Below are 19,068 nucleotides of genomic sequence, written 5' to 3' on the forward strand. Positions count from 1 at the left end.
GTCCTGTCCCCATGTGAGAAGGTGTCCCTGTCCGCAGGGGAAATGGGGTTCCTGTCCCCAGGTGAGATGGGGTCCCTGTCCCCAGGTGAGATGGGGTCCCTGTCCCCAGGGGAAATGATGGGGGCCCTGTCCCCAAGTAAGAAGGGGTCCCTGTGCACAGGGGAGATGATGGGGTCCCTGTCCCCAAGTAAGAAGGGATCCCTGTCTGCAGGGGAGATGGGGTTTCCCATCCCCAAGGAAGATGGTGGGGGCCCTGTCCCAAGGGAAGAAGGGGTCCCTGTAGCCAGGAGAGATGATGAGGGTCCTTCACCCAGGGAAGATGATGGGGGCCCTGTCCCCAGGAGAGATGAGGTCCCCATCCCCAGGGGGGATGATGGGGGCGCTGTCCCCAGGGGAGAAGGGGGTCCCTGTCCCCAGGGGAGATGATGGGGTCCCTGTCCCCGAGTGAGAAGGGGGTCCCTGTCCCCAAGTGAGAAGGGGGCCCCTGTCCTCAAGTGAGATGTCCCCAGAGAAGGAGTCCCAGTTGCCAGGGGAGATAATGGGGGCCCCGCCCCCAGGGGAGATGATGGGGACCTTGTCCCTAAGTGAGAAGGGGTCCTTGTCCACAGGGGAGATGGTGTTCCTGTCCCCAGGGAAGAAGGAGTCCCTGTTGCCAGGGGAGATGATGGGGGCTCTGTCCCCAGGAGAGATGAAGATGGGGACCCTGTCCTCAAGGGGGATGATGGGGGCCCTGTCCTCAAGGAAGATGGGGCCCCTGTTCCCAGGTAAGATGATGGGCCCCTATCCCCAGGGGAGATTATGGGGCCCCTATCCCCAGGGGAGATGATGGGGGCCCCTGTCCCCAGGGGAGGAGGGGTGAGGTATGGGATGATGTGAGGGGGTTATGGGGTCAGCTCACTCACCATAACCAAGCTGGGGCACTCATTCATGGTTGCCTGGGCTCCCTCCAGCAGCAGCACAGACAGGGCGATCAGCATATATCAAAGGCGAGAGAGATCTGTGTATGACGGGGGGAGGAGGTGGGGGCTGGCAGACAAACCTGCAGTGTCCTACGGCTCTCATAGTGCTGCTTTAGATCCATCCTTAGATAAATCCAACCCCACCCGTGCATGCCTTAAGCGAGCCCCAAAGGCGTGTTTACGGGTGGCAAAGATGTTACATTCTCTTAACCTGGTTGATACATGGCGTGAGTCCCACCCTGTAATGAGAGATTACCGCTTTTTATCTGCACCCCATGCAACATACTCCAGAATTGACCATATATTTGTCTCGTGCACTCTGGTACCCAGTATTTGTAAAGCCATTATCATAGAAATGGCATGGTCAGATCATTTTATGGTCTCTGTGTCTTTGTCAGTGTTATCGGGTCCTCCTCGTTCTAACCAGTGGAGGCTCAATGAATCTCTCCTATCAGATCCATGTTGGTGTGAGGACATACAGATCTGCTTAAAGCAGTACTTTAGTGAGAATATGACGGAGAGTATATCCCCTGTTACTCCATGGGAAGCCCACAAGGCAGTAGTACGTGGGAAATGAATCCAGCTATCATCTCAAATCCATCAAACAAGCAGATCCAAGCATTGGACACTGAGCTGCAATCCATGCTCAAACATCATAAGTGTTCACCTAATGGTTTGCTGCTTCAGCGAATTGATGAGCTCAGGGTAGAGCTAAATTTAGCATTGATGACTAGGGCAGAGAAGAGTGTCCGTTGGGCATCCACTAAATTTTACATGCATAAGGATAAGATAGGGTCCTTACTGGCTCATAAGATTAACCCAAGCACGAGAACTTTTGTGGTTCCCAGGGTACGATGTTCTGATGGTTCATATTCCCAGAATACCCATAAGGTATTGGAGGCATTCAGTAACTTTTACTCATCTCTTTATAAAAAATCAGGATGGGGAGGACCCGCAATTATTTACCCAATACCTGCAGGGTGTCTCGTTACCCAAAATTTCAGCACTACATAGATTGCGTATGGAAGCCCATTTTACAGCACAGGAGATATTGGAGGCTATTAAGTCTACTAGGTCAGGTTCTGCCCCGGGACCGGATGGATTTCTGGCTCCCCATTATTGCAAATTTCAAGATTCCCTGGTACCGCATTTGGTCCGATATTTTAATGCTGTTTGGAATGGGGTCCCTCTGGATCCTCTCTCCCAAATGGCCTATATTTCAGTGGTACCAAAAACTATGGACTCTGGGGAAGTTGGGAACTATCAGCCCATCTTACTTATTGATAATAACCTTAAACTGTTCACGAAAGTGTTAGCTAACAGACTATCCTCCTTCATAAATACATATGTCCATAGGGATCAGGTGGGCTTCATCTCAGGGCGTCAAGGACCAGATCAGATTCGCAGAGCAATGGACGTTATCTCATTACTACAGTCTGGTTGGTCAGGGGACCCCGAGCAAGAGGGACTTCTCCTGTCAACAGACTGGCAGAAGGCCTTAGATTCAGTGTCCAGGAATTATTTGTTTGAGGTTTTGGAAAAATTAGGTTTTGGTCCCCTTTTTTTGCGTGACCTTGGGAACACTTTATTCCCGCCCACAAGCTAGGGTGAAACTAATGGGCCATCATTCTGCCCCCATTTCAATTGAAAAGGGCACAAGGCAAGGGTGCCCACTGTCTCTGCTGCTCTTTGCCATTGCAATTGAGATAGTGGCTATAGCCATCTGAGAAGATACAAACATACAGGGTGTGTGATGTGGTTCTTCTATGCATAAGTGTGCATTATTTGTTCATGTTGTTGTTCATCACCTACCCCATTATCTCCCTTCCGAATATACTTCAAACCCTACATGAGTTTGGTCAGGTGTCTGGGCTCAGAGTGAACGAGACAAAATCCTTTGCCATGAACACCAACATCCCTGAATCAACATTTTCTTGTTTACAGGACTCCTTTCCATTTCAATGGATGGATACAGCTCTCCCATATTTAAACCTCCTTCCCACATACTCGGCATTGTACACGATAAATTACCCTGCTTGCTTTCAACGTTTAGAACTACTACTTTCTAGCTGGGCCCTATATGGTCTTTCGTGGCTTGGTAGGATACATGCAGTCGAAATTACGGTACTCTTCTGCCTAAACTTCTCTATTTATTTAGATCCTTACCGATGTTGAATTTACTCCGTTTTCAGTCCAAAGTTTTAAAGTTTATTTGGGGCACAAAGGGTCATAGATTACTTCGGTTAACTTTGTTCGCAAAGGGAGGTCTTGGTGTACCCGACTTTCATGCATATTATAAGGCAGCCCAACTGATGCAACTGTCAGTTGTGTACTCTCGCCACGAGAGACCGGAATGGGTTCAGAGGGAAAGTCAAGCCATCCCCTCTTTCACAATCGATTATTTGTTATGGCGCCGTTTAAAAGATCTCCCCTTAATAAGAGCAGCTACCTTATCTCATTCCTTTGCTTTATGGGATTGTTTGCGACCTAACCCATTACTAACTTCTACATTCACCCCATTGGCACACAGATTTCATAATCCTGCTTTCCCCCCCGATATGGACATAGGGGCATTCAAATGGTGGACAGACAAGGGCTTGTATCACATCACCATTTCTTCACTCATAGAGGTCCCTTCACCCCTTCTTATTGTTCTTTGGTCCTAAAAATGCAAGTTTCAGAAAAATGCAGTTTTCTACAAATTTCTCACTTTCTACGTTCAGTTTGGCCAGCAGGAGAACCCCCTTCACTGACTACATATGAACAACGGTGCATTAGGGATCAGGGCACTAGAGGGGGCACCTCTGCGATTTTTTGAATTGCTGCTCACCCACCTCAGAAACAGCCATATATGCTGGCCTGGGAGAGGGATCTCAACTGTGATGAGGACCTGGATTCCTATTCGGCCAGACTTCAGGTCGCCTATAAGGGAATAATCAATGTATCCCTGGTGGAGGCCGGAATTAAGGTACACACCAGATGGTACTTGATCCCAACTCACCTGGCCAGGTTGTATGCGACGGCAACTTCGGAATATTTCAGGGGCTGTTTATTGCGGAGTTTGATGCTGCATGTATGGCGGAAATGCCCTAAAATAAGGGTGTTCTGGAACAGGGTGTTCTCGATGCTCCGAAGGGTGACAGGGCTCTCAATTGATCAACAACCAAGCTTGGCCTTGCGTAACGAACCACCTAATGAGTGGCCGCGTCTGTTGAAACAGCTGATTTACTTTATACTGCTGGCAGCTAAGATTACTATTACGGGAGCATAGAAGACACCCCTAGTATCTTACAGTCGATTTGAACACAAAATATCATGGATTATGATATATGAAAAAATTGCTAGTATTATCAATGACCGAAGTGCTTTGTTTGAACTTTGGGAACCCTGGGCATCATATATTCATGTACCCTTGTCATGAACATAGGTATGGTGCAGACACCGAGCTCCTCTCCCCCTAATTCTTCGTCCTAGTTCTCTCCTTGTCCCAAAGATCATAAAATAAACAACTCCTTCTTTTCCCCTCTCCTCTCTCATTCTCCTTTTGTTTCTATTCTTTTCTTTCCCTCTTTCTTTACACCGCCAAGAAATTCTCTCTCAAGGCTCAGTTGTGAGACTTACGGTTGTATTATAGTAGGTGATAGCGTTAACTGTGAGTTAAGATTGATAAGCGAAATTCACCTTCTTGGTTCTGTTATTCACTACACTTGTTAAATTCTCTAAAGAGTTAATGAGTTCTGTCCCTATGACTGAATATCACCTCTTCGTTAGTTCTATTTTTACTGGTTTTAGAACTTGCCTGACTGAACCACTCTCCTGAAACTCTCAACAATGTAAACTAGGAAAAAATTTATAACGTTAAACAATTTAACCTGGAGCTGGGCGATGTTATCCTGCCCCCGTCACAGCTTGCTCCTATATGGGGTGGCGGGGAGTGTAGGGTGACACCCTTTGCTTGAGGCTTACATAGCGTCGATTTCATTCTTTCCTGATTGTTACATAGTTGTGACATAAGAATTCATACACGTGATTTTCTCGATAATGTCCGAATGTATGACAGATACTGTTTACCTTTTGTTTGTTCATTATGATAAAAGTCAATAAAAATATTGAAAGGAAATTATCAATAGACCAATATTCAAACATTTAATTAATACGTTGATAATTCAATAAACTAACCAATCGGTTGATCAATCAATTCATAATTGGTGGGTTGATTAGTAGACCTAGGTACCACAAAGAAAATCAATTATTAATTAATAATCAATAATCAATTAAATTCATTATTATTAAATCAGGGTACCTATCTCTAGTTCCTCATTGAGCCCTCAGGTGTCATACTATTTCACCACTTAAGCCCCGGACCATTTGGCTGGCAAAAGACCAGAGCGTTTTTTGCAATTCGGCACTGCGTCGCTTTAATTGACAATTGCACGGTCGTACGACGTGGCTCCCAAACAAAATTGACGTTCTTTTTTCCCCACAAATAGAGCTTTCTTTTGGTGGTATTTGATCACCTCTTCGGTTTTTATTTTTTGCACTATAAACAAAAAAATAGCGACAATTTTGAAAAAAAACGCTTTATTTTTTTAGTTTTTACTATAATAAATATCCCCAAAAATATATAAAAAAACATTTTTTTTCCTCAGTTTAGGCAGATACGTATTCTTCTACATATTTTTGGTAAAATAAATTGCAATAAGCGTTTATTGATTGGTTTGCGCAAAATTTATAGCGCCTACAAAATAGGGGATAGTTTTATGGCATTTTTATTAATAATTTTTTTTTACTAGTAATGGCGATCAGTGATTTTTATTGTGACTGCGACATTATGGCGGACAGATCGGACACTTTTGGCACTATTTTGGGACCATTCATACTTATACAGCGATCAGTGCTATTAAAAATGCATTGATTACTGTGTAAATGTGACTGGCAGTGAAAGGGTTAACCACAAGGGGGCAGTGAAGGGGTTAAGTGTGTCCTAGGGAGTGATTCTAACTGTGGGGAGGAGGGGCTTTGTGTGACACGACACTAATCACTGCTCCCGATTACAGGGAGCTGTGATCAGTGTCAGTGTCACTAGGCAGAACAGGGAAATGCTTGTTTACATCAGCATTTCCCCGTTCTTCCTCTCCGTGAGAAGATCGCGGGTATCCCCATTTCTTAAAGGGCAACATACAGGTACGTTAATCTGCCTGTACGTGCCCTTCTGCTGACGTATATCGGCGTGAGCCGGTCGGCAAGCGATTAAAGTACATATCCAGAAGGATTCCTGTTTACACAAACGGGTAATCTTTCACCTTCTGGAATTGACATATTGACGTACTGCCCCCTTGTTTATGTTTAAAATGGCGTGGAATGCTATGCTGCTGAGTTTTCTTCTCTATAAACCTACGATGCTCACCAAAGCGCGTATGCATGGCTCGCACCGTCCTACCTACATAGAGAAACCCATAAGGGCACCTCAACCCGTATATACGGAATTGGGTGCTACAGCAAATTAACTGTTTGATATGGAAGACACGTCCATCTCTACTGCTAAAGGATTTTTGGCCATGGGAAGTTAACTTGCAAGCTTTGCATTTGCTAAGTTTGCACTTATGGCACCCTGTGATGTTAAAAAATTGGGGAATATTAGCTACCTTTGAGGTATGTTTTTCTCTGAGGCAACTAGGGACAATAAGGATTTTAAAATTTTTAGCCTGTCTGAACACTACCTGAGGTTTTTTGGGGGAGAACGCTCCCTGGCGCTTCATCCTGTCCCAAAATGGGCCAATGTTTTTGAACCGCTTTCTTAACCTCCCTGGCGGTATTCCCGAGTCTGGCTCGGGTTGGATTTTTTATACCAAAAGCGGTATCCCCGAGCCAGACTCGGGCTTGCATCGCAGGATCCAGGAAGAGCATACTTACCTTGTCCCCTGGATCCTGCGATGTCTCCCCGCTGTGATCGGCGAGCCGCTGTGTCTCGCTCGATTCACAGTGCCGAGCTCCGTTCCCTGCGAGCGTTGCGACGCACGGGGACGGAGTTCGGCGGTAAATTCAAAAGTGAAACACACAGTATAGATACAGCATACTGTAATCTTACAGATTACAGTACTGTATCAAATAATTACACATCCCCTTTGTCCCTAGTGGTCTGTCCAGTGTCCTGCATGCAGTTTTATATATATAAAACTGTTCTTTCTGCCAGGAAACTGGAGATTGTCCATAGCAACCAAAACTGTCTCTTTACATCAAAAGTGGTTTTAGAGCAGCTAGAAAAAAGCGATAATAAATTAGAATCACTTGCAGAATTGAGCGATAGTGATTTGTGGGGAGATCCGTCATCAAACACTAAAAGTAACGAAAGCTAAAATTCTGCAACTGAGCAAATTTCAGTGTTTTTGATTTGATTACATTATTATATAATTTTTATTATTATTATATTATTATTTGTTATAATTATTTATAGTTATTTATTATATTATATTTTTTTATTTCGTTTTTCAAACTTTATCATACCGGGATGTCTACTAGACTCTTGTTTGGACAGATTTAAGTGAACTATTCCTAAGAATTACAGGCCTACAATATAAAACGCCAAATTTCTGTGCAAAATAATTGTACCGCTTTCAGCACCTAAAATCAGAAATAATCATACCGCCAGGGAGGTTAAAGGCCCAATGTTGGTCATTGTATCTTGTAATTAACAGTGTACCATAGTGTTCCTCATCAGATGTGAGCCCTTCTCTATTGGTAATACCCTCTCTATATTGGTCAACTGCCTTCTGAATGTGTTGAAGATTGTACTCTTTTTCTAGAAATTTTGTGGTAAGTATGACGGCTTGATCATCATAATCCCTAGTGTTGGTACAGTTTCTACGCAACTGGTAGAACTGGCTGTATGGTATATTTTCCTTCCACTTTGGATGATGGCAACTCTTTCGATGGAGATAGGAGTTGCCAGCTGTTTCCTTGAGGTGGGTTTTGGATGTAATGTTATCATATACATCACTAGCCAGTTCAAAGTCTAAGAAAACTAAAGATTTGGCATCCACTACATGGGTAAAATGGATGCCAAACTTATTGGAATTACAATACGAAACAAGTTGGCCAACAGTTTCAAGGGAACCATCCCAAATAATGAGGACATCGTCGATGTACCTCCCGTAATATACCAGATGTCTAGCAAAGGGTTTCTGGGACCAGATGTGAGACTTCTCCCAGAACCCCATAAACAGATTGGCATAGCAGGGTGCAAAGTGTGCACCCTTAACAGTGCCTGATATCTGTCTACAGAATTGGCCCTGGAAAGAGAAATAATTCCTTTCCAGGGCAAACTGAGTGCACTGGCAAATTAACTCTGATTGTATTGGATTAATGTGATCTGCCTCGGACGGGAAATATTCAACTGCCCGTAATCCACCATCATGGGGGATTGATGTGTATAGCGAACTCACATTCAAAGAGAGCCACAAGTAGCCTGATTCCCACTTATAATGCCATAGGGTGTCCAAGACATGGGCAGAATCCTTAATATAAACAGGCAGGGAAGTGACTAAGGGTAAAAGAAATGCTACTACATACTGGGACACCCGACTGGTAATTCCATCCATACTGGCCACTATAGGTTTACCTGGTGGGCATACAGGGTCTTTGGAATGTGATAAAAGTAAGGAGTCTTGAAATAGTTAAAAAGAATTGTTTTTTCTGATTTTTGTATTATGCCTTGAGAGAAAGCTTGATTCATCAATTCTATTAACTCCAGTTTATACCCAGGAAGGGGATTCGGCATGAAGTAGTTCATAAGTGGTACTGTCAGAAAGAAGTCTATGTGCTTCCCTTAGATACTCCACTTTGTCTTGAAGGACTATGCCTCCTCCCTTATCTGTAGTACTGATGACTAAACTATGATTATTTTTAAATGCAAGCAAGGCCTCTTTTTCATATTTTGAGAGATTATGCATATTCACCATCCCCTGTGGCGACTCACACAATTTCCAGAAGTCTGCGTAAATCATGGCATAAAGAGTTTTTATGTGTTCATTTTTGATATGGTGTGGGTAAAATGCAGACTTAGGGCGGAATATGGAATGTATAATCTCATTTTTAAAGGTTGTAGATAAGGGAACCTCCACCTCCGGCCCTCCTTCTAGTATTAATTCTTCTAAGATATTGATTGCCTCTTTATCCATTTCACTCATACTCGATTCTTCTATTTCTTCGAAATTCTGGAGCTATAGGTACTTTTGATTACTACATGTATACTTGCCCCAACAGTTCCTGTGCCTGCAGTTTGGTTCCCCCTTCATCGGACCCCTGGCCTTACAGTCCTGGACAGGCCCCCCACCAGTGGTGTTCCTGTCTTCTTTGTCCAACGGCTTTGTGCTGGGTTTCCCTAAGCCCCTGTGTCATCCATGCGGCTCCAGCCTCCAGGTACTGTCAGTTTTTTAATCCAAGTCCCTGCATGACCATCAATTGACTGCTGTGTGCCATGGTGAACATTTTTTTTTTTTTTTTACAATAATAAAAAGTTTTTACTTTGCCTCTGAGGGACCTATTTATGTCTGCTGATCAACGCTGTTCACCCCTTTGATTATATCACCAGTTTTTAGACTATAGTAGCGTTTCACTGTGATGTCACGAATGTACTTGTGTAAATCCCTAAATAATTCAAATAGATTAGCATTACTGCTGGGACCAAAATTAAGACCTTTCTGGAGGCGACTGACTTCACTCTCCCTCAGTAGGTGTGATGACAGATTAAAACTCTTAACAGTGGAATTTCGACTTCTATCTTTTCCCTGTTTGACACCCTTATTTCTTCCCCTTCCAATTCCCACTCTGACCCCCCTTGTTCTTCTATTTTTCATTTTTGGAGGGAGGAGGGGGAGGCACTAAAAAATGAGTGTCCTCAAAAGACTCCACAAGACCATCCGCACCACTCAATGGTATTGGAGCAGAAGGGATATTACCAATAATGTCATCTGCAGGTCCATTAACACCTATGGTGACCTCCATATGGTTAATTGACCTCAAAACATTAAATGGATTTGAGGTGGGGACATTAATAATATATGCACCTTCTAGTTCCCCTTGATGTAAGGGAACCAAAGGGGCAAGGGGTTCAGGTGGAAGTGATTGAACTTCTATCTCACCCCTTGATGGTCTCCCATGGATCTCCTGGGTCTCTTGAGTATAAATGGGGTCTTACTTTTTTTTTATTTTTTACCTTTTCATGTGTGTTTACCTCTTTTATAGAGAAAAACAATTATTTTTAACTAACTATTTCAAGACTCCTTACTTTTATCACATTCCAAAGATCCACAAGGACCCTATATGCCCACCAGGTAGACCTATAGTGGCCAGTATGAATGGAATTACCAGTGGAGTGTCCCAGTATGTAGACACATTTCTTCAACCCTTGATCACTTCCCTGCCTGCTTATATTAAGGATTCTGCCCATGTCTTGGACACCCTATGGCATTATAAGTGGTAATCAGGCTACTTGTGGCTCTCTTTGGATGTGAGCTCGCTTAATCCAATATAATCAGAGTTTGTTTGCCAGTGCACTCAGTTTGCCCTGGAGAGGAATCATTTCTCTTTCCAGGGTCAATTCTATAGACATATATCAGGCATTGCTATGGGTGCACACTTTGCACCCTGCTATGCCAATCTGTTTATGTGGTTCTGGGAGAAGTATCACTTCTGGTCCCAGAACCGCTTTGCTAGACATCTGGTATATTACAGGAGGTACATTGGCGATGTCCTCATTATTTGGGATGGCTCCCTTGAAACTGTTGGCCAATTTGTTTCATATTGTAATTCCAATAAGTTTGGCACCCATTTTACCCATGTAGTGAATGCCAAACTTTTAGTTTTCTTAGACCTTGAACTGGCTAGTAATTTAGATGGTAACATCACATCCAAAACCCACTTCAAGCAAACAGCTGGCAACTCCTATCTCCATGTAAAGAGTTGCCATCATCCAAAGTGGAAGGAAAATATACCATACAGCCAGTTCTAACAGTTGCATAGAAACTGTACCAACACTAGGGATTATGATGATCAAGCCATCATACTTACCACAAAATTTCTAGGAAAAGAGTACAATCGTCAACACATTCAGAAGGCAGTTGACCGATATAGAAAGGGTATTACCAATAGAGAAGGGCCCACATCTGATAAGGAACACTATGGTACCCTGTTTTTTACAAGATACAATGACCAACTTTGGGCCTTTAAGAAAGCGGTTCAAAAACATTGGCCCATTTTGGGACAGGATAAAGCACTAGGGAGAGTTTTCCCCAAAAAACCTCAGGTAGTGTTCAGATGGGCTACAAATGTTAAAAGCCTTATTGTGCCTAGTCGCCTCAGAGAAAAACATACCTCAAAATTATGTTTGGTGCCATAAGTGCAAACTTAGCAAATGCAAAGCTTGCAAGTTCATTTCCCATGGCCAAAAATCCTTTAGCAGTATAGATGGACTTGTCTTCCATATCAAACAATTAATTTACTGTAGCACCAAATTTGTTATACACTGGTTGAGGTGCCCTTGTGGGTTTCTCTATGTAGGTAGGACTGTGCAAGCCAGGTGTACGCGCTTTGGTGACCATTGTAGGTTTATAGGGAAGAAAATTGAGCAGCATAGTGTTCCATGCCATTATAAAATAAACATGGGGGCAGTACAGAGGGCTTGGAACTGTTTGGCATAGAGTCTATATCTATGTCAATTCCAGAAGGTGAAATATTTACCCATTTGTGTAAATGGGAATCCTTCTGGATATTTACTTTAAATAGTAATAGTTTTAATAATAATTAATTTAATTGATTATTGATTATTAATTAATAATTGATTTTCTTTGGGGTACCTAGGTCTACTAATCAACCCACCAATTATGAACTGATTGATCGACCAATTGGTTAGTTTATTGAATTATCAACATATCAATTCATTAAATGATTGAATGTTTGAATATTGGTCTATTGATAATTTAATAAATTTCTTTTATATTTACAATTATTGATTGGTGTCTTCTGACACTAATTATAATTGAAAATTAATTAAAATTTAAAATGTATTATTATTGGTTAATGACTGTTATGTTTTAATTTTAATTTTATTCCTAATTTTAATTCATTTAATCATATTAAAATACATTGAATTAAAAATTAAATACATTTATTGAGTATACATTAAAAGTAGTACCAATAGAATGGATTATGGATGGGTTTTAGAAAATCTAATAAGGATATTTTCCTGTAGATGTAAATATATGTGTTTGTTTTTTCTCAATGTATTTTATGTGAATACTGTCACTAATACTATTGAAACGTGATTTATCTTTCACATTTTATATTTCACATTCTAAACTTTCTGATAGAGGATGTGATTGTTCTTATTAATTGTAAATTAATGTATAATTAATTGTTAATAATTTAACCCAGGGCTGTTTGCTAATCATCTGCCCTCCTCCTCTATATGATACAGTTGTCCCAGGGGAGGGGCCTGGGGTTCCATATATTGGTGAGGGTAGAGATAGGTAGAGTGTGACCTGAAGAAGGAGGCCGAGCCCCCGAAACATGTAGTCATAGCAACAGCCCACCTGCCTGAGGAGACGATCCACTCCCATCACTCCCCTTCTTGGCCGTTAGTGATGTTACGCAGCGCCGGCTGGCCTGGACGCATGTGCAGCTCCTTGTACCACTCAGCGGGATGCTGCAGCTAGGATTGGATTAACATTCCACACTGCTCATCGGGTCCTGGAGCTTATCCAGTCATACAGGCCTGGAGAGGAGGCTATTTTTGGTGTCCATGTGAGAATCGTTCACCGTTTGTGAGTGAAATATTTTCTACCTATGATTTTAACTAATAAAACGGTATTATACTGTGCTGTGTGCTCTCCTTTTCTTCATGTGTTTCAGATTTTAGTCTATCACCCAGTGGATTTTTGAAAGAGCTGCAACACCTAGACCAAGATAACTTTTACACAGACTGGTATTTATTAAAGAGTTGTCTGTGGGGTTTGCTCTGATCTGTGATTTTTAACGGTACTGCGACATTCTGGCGCACAGATCGGACACTTTTGACACATGTTTGGGACCATTGACAGCTATACAGCGATAAGAGCTATAAAAATGCACTGATTATTGTGTAAATGTCACTGGCAGGGAAGGGGTTAACAGTAGGGGGCGATCAAGGGGTTAAATGTGTCCCCCCCTGAGTGTTTCTTACTGTGGGGGGGATGGGACTGACTGGGGGGAGGAGATTTATCACTGTTCGTAATTACTACAAACTGCAGATGTGTCTCTTCTCCCCTGTCAGAACAGGGATTTGTGTGTTTACACACACAAATCTCCGCTCTGGCTCTCATGCCCGTGATCTTGGGTGGCTGGCGGCATTCGTGCCCGCCGGCCACTCGCAACGGGTCCCCCGCCTGCTATGGCTCTTAAAGGGACCGTTGTACCGGTACGTTGTTTTGCGGTAACGAACCACTTTGCCAGCGTAAATGTGCGTAAGCCAGTCAGCAAGTGGTTAACTATGTTCCTTTAGGCCACGCACAATATACAGCGCAATTTAGCCACACCCACTTTTTGGGCTGTGCCTGATTGTAAATTTCAAATTTTGGGAGGTATGCTAATATAAAACCTATGAAGCAGCACTGTTGCCCTAAGTAGGGAGTGGTGTGTGCCACTGGATGGATGAGAACCAATAGCCTGCAGACAGCCACCTCTCTCCTCTTTATGGAGGGTTTTATGTTATTCACATTTATATTTGTTTGTGTACACTTTATTAGTGCACTTGCTATTTTGTTATTCATTTGGGGTGTTTGCCACATTACTTTTCTAGTTGCAATTTTATTTTTATAGATGGTCTTACATGTTACACATATATATTTTATGTACTGCAGCTCTTCTATTCATATGGCGTGATCCACTTTTTGCTTGCAGCTTAATTCACAGTTTATAGCTGGAGGGCAGGATTTCTATTTACATGATCGCAGTGATAGCCTGTGATTAGCTATCACTGTACAGACTGCCTGTGTTTTTTTTTTTTTTTTTTTACATACATTTTTTTATATATATACTGGTATATACTATTTTGCACCAATTTTTTCTTCAGCAGCGGGAAGAAGGCTGTACTCACCTCTTTTGGCCAGAACTCTTGGCCATTCAGCTGGTCGTCCAGGAAATCACGGATAATGTTGGGTTTCTGCAAGAACAAACCAAAAGCGGTGGAGAGCCTCTTATCCTCTCCTATGATCGGATCCTCCAGTCCTTTGACAAAGTATATTACTGACATGCCACGTGTTACCGAAGCGGATACATGGTCACAGTACTGTGGGGGGAAAGATGAAAGACATTACAGGAAACAAAAAGTGCTTTTTAATGCATTTTATTGTGTTAGTATTTTCAGTATTTAAAAAATAAAATCAAAAATCAACATTTTTTTTTTTAAATTATATAGTCAGAGAAATACCTTATAATTATTTCATATTTACTGCTTCTAACAGTTTTGTAGACGGCTCTAAGCTAGGTTAGCAGCCTTTTTATCTTATCTTATACTTGCCAGAGCATCTACTGCCTATATGCAGCCCACTTGAAGCCTCACACCTTTTTACATCTTGATAGTTCTGTACCCCTGAATGTCATTAAAATACCATTCTCTTGGTGAAATTGCAGCTTGCTGCCCTCACACTCCAGTGCTCTATGCTGGCAGAGCTCTGTAACAGCTACACCTCTCATCACAAGTGTTCTCACACAGAACTATATTGCAGAATAAGAGAGAAGATGTGTCAGATCAGGTGTGTTACTGAGTGCTGAGTAAGCTGGGTCTATCTCTGGTGTCCAGGGGTGTACACAGTCATATTTAGACTCCATTTTCACAGTCGTGCCCCTATTTTCCTGTTGTATCAGTTGTGAGGGGAGATAGTTCATGTAATGTTCATCTGATTGCGTATCTATTTTTGTGACTTCAGTCAGGCTTGACATTCTGGCATTTGACAGATGGATAACAGAGGGTGGGGCTTACTTCCAGTAAGGGGCAGGGCTTCCTCCTGATTTGGACAAAGGGGCTCCACAGGGAACAAACTGTAGAATAATGCAGGAATTTTCACTTTAGCACAGTTGATACTTTAGGAACATTTTAGGCTAGATCAGATTCACTAACGTCCGTCGGTTTATACAGGCTGCAAACAGCTACTGTATAAGGTTTTATAGCAATTGCTGGGCCCATGCTTTGCAAACACATTGTCACGTCAGTGATGAACTTCCATTTTTGTTTCTCTGTTTTGTAAAATAAATAATTCTGATCAAATTCTACTTTAAAACATCAGTATTAAAGTAGAAGGTAAGGCTAACTAGCAAACGGACATTTATTTATTCCCTCCCCTTTTTTCCCCATGGCCCCGCATGGCCTTTATCACAAATTGCCATGTAAACACGTTTTTTCAGTGTTTTATACATTCAATGACCACAAAGCTCCAGGTCCTCTTCCCTCTGGAATGCTTACTACTGCACAGAGGGAAAAGAGGTGTCCCCTGATGTCGTACATCCAAGAGATCCTAGGAGGGTGAATGAAGTGGCAACCTCAGCCTGTTCTCCGACCAGGCCACGCCCCCTAACTACTGCAGCTATTGCAGAGAGCACCTGGAGCTTTAAAGTAATGTGATCACATGTAAAAAAAAAAAAAAAGCTAAGAAAAGCTATTACACAGCGATATGGCACACTTGCTTTCCAGCTGAGCCACATCCATGTGCCCCCCACATTTCCTTGCAGTTGCTGCTGCCATCTTCTCCCAGTCTTCTTTTGGGTAAAAAATAGTGTTGCACTGATACCAGTATCAGTTTTGGTGCCGATACCTAGCATTTGCACTACTTGTACTCGTGCAAATGCTCCGATGCATCAGGGGAGGTGGGCAGCCTCACAGAAGATCGGTAGAGCGGTGGGGGCAGTTACAAGCACCAATCTCCCTGTATAGCTTTTCTGACATCTGCTTCTTCTCCTCTCCCTCCCGTGGCTGTGAGGGAGATCGGTGCTTGTAACTGACCCCACCACCGCAACGATCATCCCCGATTGTCCCCTGTGTCCTCCCCGTCTCCTCCTCCAGTCCCCCCTCGTCCTGGATCTGTAAGGATGGAGAGCGTCATTTACCAGCTCCTTCCTTATCCAGATGCACAGAGTCAGTGATCACTGACTGTTCATTTATAACTGAGCATTAAAGGCAGTGTTTATGATGCTTAGGTTTATGAATGAACAAGAGCATCTGTCTCCTGTCCATTCATCTTCAGTGCAGGCTGCTGAGAAAGGGACTGGGGAATCTGTGTCCTCAGTCCCTTAAGCTGTCTCAAAGGGGAGATGTAAGGGTCTGTTTAGGGGTCCCTGATATCTCTACAAAGCCCCCCATCCCAACAGGGTTTATAAAAAAAAAAATTGCAATAAACACTGACACCGTCCACCCCCCCCACCCCCCCCCCCCCCCCCCAAAAAAAAGAAAGCACTGCAAAAAAAAAATAACAAAAAATATATGAATTGTAAAAAATAATAAACAAAATAAATTGTAAAAAATAAAATTGTAAACAAAATAAAGAAAATACTGACACAGAAAAATATGTCACTTGGTTTATTTACTGATCACAATACCTCCCACGTTTACACCAGGAGTGCTCTGTGTGCCCAGATCCGCTCGGGCTGTTGCCTGTGGTGGTTGCCACTGCCTCAGCTCCCAATATAGATGTCCCTGACATCACGCCATCAAGTGCACAGATACTTGTAAGTGATCTTTTTGGGGGGGGGGGTGTTTGTTGACCTATCCTCCCCTTTACTGATACAAGTTACCGTATATACTCGAATATAAGTTGAGTTTTTCAGCACATTTTTTTGTGCTGAAAGTGCCCCCCTCGACTTATACTCGAGTCAAGCACTTTTCTGCACTCTTCTGAACTGAATTTGGGGCCCTGTATCTCAGGGCCACTTGGTGCTAGGAACCCCTAATTTGGTGTGCAAACCCAGTGGAACTAGTACCACAACATAACCAAAGATGGAGTTCCTAGCTCTAAGTGACCCCGAGATACGGGGCCCCAAAATCGGTTCGGAAAATGTCATTCTCTGCTGCAGAAAAGTGCTTGACATTTTCTGAACCGAATTTGGGGCCCCATATCTCAGGGCCACTTAGTGCTAGGTACCCCAAATTTGGTGTGCACACCCAGTGGAACTGGTACCATAACATATCCAAAGATGGAGTTCCTAGCACCAAGTGGGCCCGCGATAAGGGGCCCCAATCTGGTTCAGAAAATGTCATTCTCTGCTACAGAAAAGTGCTTGACATTTTCTGAACCTGAAGGGCCTGGTATGGAATTTAGGAGGACTCCCACGTCATTTTTTTTTTTTAATTTTGGTTCGGGGTTCCCCTTTGGGGAATTCCCATGCCGTTTTTATCAATGAACTTCTATGTGTATTGTCGGCAATGCAATAGCCGCGAGTAGTTTTAAATGAGTTTTTTCCTTCAAAATGTCATTTTGCTGTCAGACTGTTCTAAACACAGGAAACATGCGCCCCTTTACAGGCATACTATAGACACCCCCCAGCTACGAAATTTAAAGGGATATTACACTTTTATTGTTTGACTTTAAGCATTATTAAAATCACTGCTCCTGAAAAAACGGCCGTTTTTAAAACTTTTTTTTGCATTGATCCATGTCCCCTGGGGCAGGACCCAGGTCCCCAAACACTTTTTATGACAATAACTTTCATATAAGCCTTTAAAATTAGCACTTTTGATTATTCATGTTCGTGTCCCATAGACTTTAACGGTGTTCGCATGTTCGAACGAACTTTTTTCCTGTTCGCATGTTCTGGTGCGAACCGAACAGGGGGGTGTTCGGCTCATCCCTAGCCCCAAGATACGGGGCCTCAACTGTGTCCATCTGCAGCAATGTCATTTTGGGACCCTTTGGGTTCAGAGACCCCAAATTTTGGCTGCAGCTAGGGGGCATCTAGGAACCCTTAACTACCGAGTTTGAAGTTCGGGGACCTATGGCTGCAAATGGGCACAGTGAGGCATGCAAATGGGCACAGTGAGGCTGCAAATGGGCATTGTTTACCCTCTTTTCCACTTACAGTAGCTGTGCAATTCTCACCCTTGTCTTATACTCGGGTCAATAAGTTTTTCCCATTTTTTTGTGGTAAATTAGGGCCTCGACTTATACTCGGAACGACTTATACTCGAGTATATAAGGTATCTTTCCTAGACAACATATTTTCCATTTTCAGATACAACACGTGCTTGCTCCTGAGGAGCGACTAAAAGTCGCGAAACGCGTTGAGATACCAGATGCCATATACTATATAATTACATGTATATCAGATCACTGTGCCAATAAACATTTACCCTTATACAGTGGGGACGGAAAGTATTCAGACCCCCTTAAATTTTTCACTCGTTGTTATATTGCAGCCATTTGCTAAAATCATTTAAGTTCATTTTTTTCCTAATTAATGTACACACAGCACCCCATATTGACAGAAAAACACAGAATTGCTGACATCTTTGAAGATTTATTAAAAAAGAAAAACTGAAATATCACATGGTCCTAAGTATTCAGACCCTTTGCTGTGACACTCATATATTTAACTCAGGTGTTGTCCATTTCTTCTGATCATCCTTGAGATGGTTCTACACCTTCATTTGAGTCCAGCTGTGTTTGATTATACTGATTGGACTTGATTAGGAAAGCCACACACCTGTCTATATAAGACCATACAGATCACAGTGCATGTCAGAGCAAATGAGAATCATGAGGTCAAATGAACTGCCTGAATATCTCAGAGGCAGAATTGTGGCAAGGCACAGATCTGGCCAAGGTTACAAAAAAATTTCTGCTGCACTTAAGGTTTCTAAGAGCACAATGGCCTCCATAATCCTTAAATGGAAGACGTTTGGGATGACCAGAACCCTTCCTAGAGCTGTGAATAAATAAAGCGGTGTGTCCTTCGTGCTACCATTGAGTAAATGCAGTAAATGTGCTAGAAAAATAAGTAAATATGTGTGTTGACGTGAAGTAAGATTGCAGCAAAACCTAAAATATGTTCACACTACACCAACATGAAATATATAATGAAAGTGATC

At 42.6% G+C, this 19,068-nt stretch overlaps 1 protein-coding gene across 1 annotated transcript in view; it reads right to left on the minus strand.

Annotated features, from left to right (window-relative positions):
• LOC141139217 (squalene synthase-like) overlaps positions 1-19,068 on the minus strand; it is a 106,679-nt gene that overhangs the window by 47,704 nt on the left and 39,907 nt on the right. The window contains exon 6 of the mRNA XM_073625143.1: positions 14,089-14,280. Within this exon, the coding sequence (XP_073481244.1) occupies positions 14,089-14,280 (192 nt within the window). The remainder of the gene's footprint in view (positions 1-14,088; positions 14,281-19,068) is intronic.

Source organism: Aquarana catesbeiana, linkage group LG04 (genome assembly GCF_042186555.1).
Source record: "Aquarana catesbeiana isolate 2022-GZ linkage group LG04, ASM4218655v1, whole genome shotgun sequence".
NCBI classification, from domain to species: Eukaryota; Metazoa; Chordata; class Amphibia; order Anura; family Ranidae; genus Aquarana; species Aquarana catesbeiana.